The 8,393-nt window shown below is 43.0% G+C and overlaps 1 protein-coding gene across 1 annotated transcript; it reads left to right on the top strand.

The window, feature by feature from the left end:
* Nucleotides 1-1,818: 1,818 nt before the first annotated feature.
* OR10W4 (olfactory receptor family 10 subfamily W member 4) lies at nt 1,819-2,763 on the top strand. The gene has a single exon (NM_001390135.1). The coding sequence runs from the start codon at nt 1,819-1,821 to the stop codon at nt 2,761-2,763; it is 945 nt and encodes a 314-aa protein (NP_001377064.1).
* The last annotated feature ends 5,630 nt before the right edge of the window (nt 2,764-8,393 follow it).

Here is an 8,393-nt window from a genome sequence, read left to right as displayed (position 1 = left end):
ATAGAGTAGGTTCTCTTTAGTTATCTATCTTACCGTATCTTTTTAATGATGGTCATGTGTGTGATCTGCCCCTTCCAGCAGTGTGATAGTTCTATGCATCGCTTTTTCCCATCACCCCTACCCCCAGTAAACACATTTTATTTACAGTTGCCAAGGGCTTGACTACTTCGGATACTATCTGTAAGTGGAATCATGCTGCAATTTTCTTTTTGTGACTGGCTGGTTTCACTTAGCATAATGTCCTCAAGGTTTAACCATGTTGCAACATATAACAAGATTTCACTTTTTTAGGGTTGAATAATATTCCTTTGTATATTTATATCACAGTAGCTTTATCCATTTACTTGTTGGTAAACAATTACATTGCCTCCACCTCTTGGCTATCATGAACAGTGTTGCGATGAACACAGGTGTGCAAATATTTCTTCAAGAAATTCATTTGTTTTAGAAATATACCAAGAAGTGAAATTGCTGGATCATATGGTAATTCTATGTTTAGTTTTTCTGACGAACTTCCATACTGTTTTCTATAGTGGCTACACCATTTACATTCCCACCAAAAATACAAAAGGTTTCTAATTCCTCCACATACCTGCCAAAACTTGTTATTTTCTGTTTTTTTATAGTGGCCATCCTAATGGGTGTGAGGTAACATTTCATTTTGATTTTGTAAACCTTATGATTAGTGATGTTGAGCATCTTTTAACATGCCTGTTGGCCATGCATGTGTCTTCATTGAAGAACTGTGTATTCAAGCCTTTTGCCCATTTTTAATTGCATTGTTTGTTACTGAGTTAGGCCAGTTTTTTGTATATTCTGAATATTAAGCCTTTATCAGACATACAGTGTGCAGATATTGTATCTGAACCCATCGGTTGACGTTTCACTCTGCCGGCTGTTCTCTGCTGCACACAGCACTGCTCTTTCTCGAGCAGCACTCTGATGATGTCATTCCATCACTGCTACTCTTACCAAATGGCACATACCCTCCTACCATACTACACCAGTATTTAACCTTGTAAAAACTTGTGGCAATCTCCTCTTTCCGTTCTCCTTTGTAGCATCTTACACTCCATCCAGAATGAATCAGTTTCTCATGACCCTCCCACTGCTACAATTTTAAATTGTGTTTTCCATAAATTTCCTTTCCTCAGTCATCCTTCCATGCTTTCTCTCCCATGAAGTCTTGACTGACTCCCAAAATTGAAAATGCATTCTATCTATAAAACTTAATTGTCTAATTTATTCATCTCTTATGACTCTATCTAGTTTCTATTACAATCTTGTTACATATATTTCACACCATATCATGAACTTATGAATATTGTACCCATATATCTCCAACTGAATGTCTTAGGAGGTACTGAGTACACATACAAATGAATTAAGTGATGAATAGCTTCTGCCCTCCCCTTCATAATCTCTGAACTTTAAAAGTTGTTGACAGTTTCTTGGGAGTTAACTGAAATAATCTTCATTCCACTTCTACTGAAAATAGTTTGAAATTCCACAAACTTCCTCTGACTCTTTTCCTCAAAAAAGTCTTACACAATTTAGCCCAACTTTTGGCAGTTAGAAATATAATTGTAGATATTTAAGTGAAGAAGCTTGTTAAAGGGGGGAAGAAAAAGACAGTAAGTCTTAATTCTTGTAGTTTCTAACTCAGTTAGATTACATCAGGGCTCATGTAATATAATCTTAGATTACATCATCATGATGCAGATTACATCATACATCATGGGAGTATGAACTGATGTATTGTTAGTCTGATTCTTTCTTTGCATTAATAACTCTCAACAGAGAAAGTCTGTTAACTCAATGTCCTGGGGAAACCACTCATTGTGGATGGAATTCGTGTTCCTGGCCTATCCCTCCCAGTCAGAGCCGCGCATCTTGTCCTTCCTTGGGGTCAGCCTGGTTTATACATGGGTCATCACTGGGAATGTCCTCATCATGGTGGCCATCCAGACCGAAGCCCGCCTCCACACGCCCATGTACTATTTCCTGGGCAGCCTTTCGGGAGTAGAAATCGGCTACACTGCTGTGGTGGTGCCCCACCTCCTGGCCAACATCCTACGGTCAGAGAAGACCATCACCCTGCTGGGCTGTGCCACTCAGATGGGCTTCTTCATCGGACTGGGCAGTGCCGACTGCTTCCTCCTGGCTTCCATGGCCTACGATCGCCACGCTGCCATCTGCCACCCACTGCAGTACCCTCTCATCATGCCTCGGACGCTTTGCGCCCGCTTGGTGGTGGCCTCCGTGGTCCTCGGCCTCTGCCTGTCCTTCCAGCTGGTGGCCTTTGTCTTCTCTCTGCCCTTCTGCCCAGCTCGGGGCATTCAGCACTTCTACTGTGATGTGCCCCCAGTGATGTGTCTCGTTTGTGCCCAGAGCCACAGGCATGAACAGTCAGTGCTGGTGGCGGCCACACTGGCCATCGCAGTGCCTTTCCTCCTGATCGCCGCCTCCTACGCCTCCATTGTGGCCGCGGTGTTCCGGGCCCACTCGGCCTCAGGCCGCCGCCGGGCGTTTTCCACCTGCTCCTCCCACCTCGCCGTGGTCCTGCTGCAGTACTGCTGCTGCGCCTTCATGTACCTGCGGCCCAGCTCCAGCTACCACCCCGAACAGGATCAGTTTGTCTCCCTGGTGTACACACTGGGGACCCCGTTGCTGAACCCGTTTGTCTACACCCTGAGGAACAGTGAGATGAAAGAGGCCATAGCAAGAGTTCTTGCCAGGAGTTGCCTCCCCCGGGAAAGCTAGGCCACCCTAAAGGACATCATTCCTGAGTGTTCACTGGAAGGACTGATGCGGAAGCGGAACTCCAATATTTTGGCCACCAGATGGGAAGAACTGACTCATTGGAAAAGACCCTGATGCTGGGAAAGATCGAAGATGAGAGGAGAAGGGGACGACAGAGGATGAGATGATTGGATGGCATCACCAACTCAATGGACATGAGTTTGAGTAAACTGCGGGAGTTGGTGATGGACAGGGAGGCCTGGCGGGCTGCAGTCCATGGGGTCACAAGAAGTCAGACACGACTGAGCGACTGACTGAACTGAAAAACTAGGAGAGGGTCTTACCTCTCAGACAAGGGTTAGTTTCCAGCTCGTGCAAATTCCCATGCAACAAGGATTTCTCTCAGTTGATATTAAAATTATCTTTTAAAAGGGTACAAGTTGTTTGGACACTATTTAGCTAAGTGTACCAGAGACCTTTAAAATGTTTCTGCCATTTGACTCGGTAATTTCTTTTCTTTTTTTTTTTTTTAGCTTATATGGCTGTGCTGGGTCTTAGCTGCAGCACACAGGATCTTAGATCTTTGTTGGGGTATGCGGGATCTTTATCTGCAGCATGCAGAAAATTTCATTTTTTTAATTGTTCATGTGTGATTTAGTTCTCTGATCAGTGATGGAACTGGGGCCCCTGCATTGCGAGCAAGGAGGCCCAACCACTAGATCACCAGGAAAGTCCTGACTCAGCAATTTCTATGAATGAAATACATAAGCATCATAAAGTAATATAGACTGGTACTTATAAGGCAATATCCAGGTATCAGTTGGAAGCAGATGGCCCATTCAGTAGATTTTAACTGAAAAAAAGGTATTCTGATTATATGGAGACATATGAGTAAGGGAACCAATAATCGTGGTCAAGGCACTTACGTACTAGCAACAGCAGGAAGCCATTATCACCCTACACCTAAAAGGCAAAAGGATGATAGAGTATTATCTGAGACCAATAAGAGCAAGATTTATCAAAAAGAGACTCTTGGTGGAACTCTGGCCTCAGGGGGAAAGGCCTATTATAGAATAATGGCCATGCAGGGAAAGAGCAGGGAGATAAATACTTAACCCACTCTCTGCCTGCATCCTCCCGTCTCTTGCCTTTTCTCCCATTGGCTGAGTCCATCTGGAAGCAAGAGGGCAGAGAGGCTGAGTGATTCAGTCCACAGGAGTGAGACTTTGGGGACAGACGGGAGCACAGAAGGTCCTTGAGAGCTGGGACAAGAAGATAATAATCAGAACAGAAGTTGGTCGTTAGCATATTAGAAATAACAATGAAGATACATTAACAGTTCAGTTTCCCCATAATAAAGGATTGGTTAAACAATTACTTATGAGACAATATTACGTAGGCTTGAAATATGTTTTCAAACGCTAGTTGTCAGTTGCTAGTTGTTAGTGATGGCTAACGTTAAGTGCCTTCTGTCTGCCAGAATCTGTGCTAGGGGGCTCACTTTCTCTCCCTTTCCTTCTCCCTCTCCCTACCCCTCTCCGTCTCAGTCTATCTATCTATCCATAAAAGTCGGCAGATGGAGGAGGTGATGGACTCGTGTCCTCAAGAACCATCTTAATTTGGGGTAGAATTTAAGCGTCTTTCCTTGTTTTTTCTGAGGATAAAACTGAATCAAAGAGATTAAATAACTGGTGGATGTCAGACAGCTCACGAGTGGCAGAGTTGGGATTTGAACCCAGATTCCAACTTCAGAGGCAATGTTAACACTTACAACTGGTGAAAGCTGTAAAACCACTTCTACAGCATGACCCAATGTTTGAAAAATACACCATGTGCACATTTTAGGAAAAAGTGGCCACAAATGTACCAAGATGTTAACTATGGTCATCTCCAGTTTGAAGGATAATGAATGATCTTCATTATATTCACTCTCCATCTTTATCTTTTTCCACACTTTCTATATTACAAAGCTATTATTTTTAATTCAGAAAAAAATAACTGTTGAAAAGCATTTTCATAAAGAATCTGATGTTTATGCATTAGCTTGAACCATGTGAAATGACTATCATTTGACCACTTGTGATCTACAAGACAGTGATCTCACATGTTGCAAGCTCGTGCATTTATGTAGCTTAAATCTTCTATTCCTACAAGAATGCCCTTCTACTTTTCATATAACCCTGTATTGATAGTGTTTCCTTTTTTCTCTTCAAACCCTTGATGATTTCTTAAAATGAGGATAATTATTTTAATATAATTTGACATAGAAATACTGAGAAGGACTTTACATTTTGTAAAGTGTAAGGCATTCTCCTCCTACCCTCTCAAGACATCATGCATCAATTTTATCTGTAACATTTTTCCGGGCATTGAGAAGAATGTAAAAAGGTAGGGGGAGGGAAGCAGGGAAGGAAGGAGAAGGTAAGGTTTTCAATTACATTTCAATGTGACATTTGATGTCGAATCATATTTCTCATTAACTTATAACTCAAAACAGGTAAGTCAAGAAAGAAAGGATGAATTATAAGGCCAGTGGAGAAACGTCACTGAAGGATTGATTCCAAATTATTGAGTACTTCCAGTCCCCCATCACCCAGACGTATAATAAAGGATGAGGTTTACTTGCTTATCGAAAATCACTTGGCAAACTCATGTGTCTAGTGTCTAGTTAACAAGAGTCCTTTCCTAGAATCATTAGCCATCAAAAGTACATAGTACAATAGAATCATGGGAGAAAACATGCCTATGTCTGCCTGGAGGTATTTTTTTTTTAACTAGGTCCTCATAAAGCCTATATTTTGCCAATCCTAATAGGTGCCCTAGGATTCTTTTTCTCTGACTGGATAAACTAGGCACCTATGATCATAAATGCCTGAAAAGCACTTCCTCTGTCTAAAGATGGGGCCATAAACACATAACTAACAGGCTCTCTGACTGTGTATCAGTGCCTCCTGCTCTAAATTCTGCTTCTTATTATTTCGCTTGTCCCACGTCTTCTGGGATGTGTATCACTGACCCTCACCTAAATTACTGTACCTTGTGGAGCTTCCCAGGTGGCGCTAGTGGTGAAGAGCCTGCTGCCAGTGCAGGAGACGTGAGAGACAGGAGTTCAATCCCTGGGTCGGGGAGATCCCCAGAGGAGGGCCTGGCAGCCCACTCCAGTATTCTTGCCTGGAGAATCCCACGGACAGAGGAGCCTGGTGGGCTAGGGTCCATAGGGTCTCACAGAGTGGGGCACGACTGAAGTGATTTAGCATGCATGCATGTGAAGCTTATTTGGATTGACTTTCTGAAGTACTCTTGGGCCTGATGATGCTTTGCTTCAATTGTCTCTAGTGATTATCCGTGGGTCTTTATCTGTGGTTCTCTCACTCTTTTCCTCTGTGCTTCAACTCTCAAATCGCAGCAGTTTTATCACCCAAATCCCATTAGTCTGGAAGGGAATACTCAATGAGAAGTATAGCCAGTGCCCTGAGGTAACTAAAGAATAAGCTTTTCATCTATCTCTGCATCAAAATCACATTCTCTTAATCACTGTGGATTCACAGAAATGCCTGATAGAAAGTAGAGCAAGCCAACTCATCATGTTTTTCTTCAAGAATGCATGAGTTCTTCTTGGTCCTTCAGAAATCCTTAAGATTTTAAGATCAACTTGTCAAGTACCTGCCTCTCTCTCACTCACACACACATGCACACACCCACATACACACACCCCTACTGGAATTTTTATTCAGATTGTGATGCATCTACAAATCAATTTCAGAAGTCGTATCTTTAAAAATAGTATACTATGATCCATGACCATGGCATATGTTTTCATTTACTCAGATTTTAACCACTGTTTTTCAGTGAAGTTACATACTTTTGCAGACAAAGTCTTGCATTTCTATTATTTTGGGTTAATGGTCCTTTACTGGGATATAGCATCTTTGCCATAAAATTCACACATTTAAAATTTCAGAGCTCAATGAACTGTGATAAGTATATCCAGCTGTGTAAACTCGGCTCAGCCCAAGATAACACAGAAAGTTGCTTTGTACCTCTTTCTAGTCAATTCTCCACTTCAGAGGCAACCACTATTTATTTTATTCTTCTCATAGAATAGTTTTACCAATTCTTGAACTTCATAATTTAGAGTAAACAATGCAACAGTTATCAATCTCTTGCCCCTCAGCTCCCAATTCACTCTTTTCTATTCTCCTTCATGACGTCCCATGGCTGCTTTGCTAACTGGCAGAACATGGAGTGTCCTCTGTAGAGAGTTTCCTTAGAGGGACACATCGGGAGGAAGCAGCGTCCTTCTTGGTTCTGGTAGGCTCTGCTCTGCTGATGCTCAGCCATGTCTGACTCTGAGTGACCCCCTGGACTGTAACCCACTAGGCTTCTCTCTCCATGAGATTTTCCCAGCGAGAATGTTGGAGTGGGTTGCCATATCCTCTTCCAGGGGATCTTCTCGACCCAGGGAGTGAACCAGTGTCTGCTGCATCTCCTGAACCGGCAAGTGGATTCTTTACCACCGAGTCACCAGGGAAGCCCTCTGGTAGGCCGTTTCTGTTCTGTTCCTTAAGTCAAGGCTGCCAGTGGTGTGTGGGACACCCACAGACACTCACGTTCCAGTGGCTCTTGCTAGAATTCTAAAGGATGGTTTTGCACTGAGTTTTTTTCCAACATCCCAGGTGCTTTCCTAGCAAGTATCACCAGTGCCTCAGTGGACAGCTTCCCAAAGACTTTCACCCACATTTCAAGGAGTATATTTCTGTGACTTCAGCAAACTTCTCAAACTTTCTAGAAGGCTACAATCACATACTCTCCAGGTAGGTCAGAATCCCAGCCTTGGGGGTAGGGGGATGCCTTCCTAAAGTTGTTTCCTCTTTGATTCTTTTTGTTCCAGTGGTGCGGGCCTTTTGGTATCCACAGAAAGGGTGGATAATTGGGTGGGTGTATAATGTGTGGAGTTTTTATATTTTTACTGGAGTGTATGTAGTTCCTTTACAATGTTGTGTTAGTTTCTGCTGGACAGCAAAGTGAGTCAGCTATACAGACCCCTCAGCCACCTGCCCCTCAGCCAGGTGACTCCCAGGGGGATTTCTAAGTCTTCACGTGCCTTTCTTTTCACCAGACAAGTAGGGATTTCTTTTCTCTTTTCCATCTGTAAATAGGCAATACATGTCCATGTACACAGTGACCCCCTGTCACCCTCTGTCCAGTCTGCACCAAAGTAAGCATCATTTTACTATATATATAACATCATTTATACACACACACACACACACACACACACACACATATATGTATATATATTTACATGTGTATCTCTTCCTTGGGGCTTCCCTGGTGGCTCAGATGGTAAAGAATCTACCTGCAGTGCAGGAGATGCAGGTTCAATTCCTGGGCCAGGAAGATCCCCTGGAGAAGGAAATGGCAACCCACTCCAGTATTCTTGCCTGGAGAATCCCGTGGACAGAGGAGCCTGATGGACTAGAGCTCATGGGGTCGCAAAAGAGTCGCACACGACTTAGCAACAAAACAATAACAAAAGCATACATTTCTTGATTCTTTAGCCTCGATTCTAGAAGCCAGGGATACTCCTTTTACCTTCAATTCCTGTATTAAATTTCCCTTTGCCCTTTTTACTAGATAACCCACTGTCA

The sequence above is a fragment of the Bos taurus genome, chromosome 15 (genome assembly GCF_002263795.3).
Source record: "Bos taurus isolate L1 Dominette 01449 registration number 42190680 breed Hereford chromosome 15, ARS-UCD2.0, whole genome shotgun sequence".
Classification (NCBI taxonomy): domain Eukaryota; kingdom Metazoa; phylum Chordata; class Mammalia; order Artiodactyla; family Bovidae; genus Bos; species Bos taurus.
The sequence above is the reverse complement of the archived record's forward strand: the minus strand, read 5'-3'. Positions and strand labels throughout refer to the sequence as shown.

Bases quoted from the DNA above. Each gene is read 5' to 3' on its own strand.
- OR10W4 (NM_001390135.1), top strand. From the start codon at position 1,819: ATGTCCTGGGGAAACCACTCATTGTGGATGGAATTCGTGTTCCTGGCC.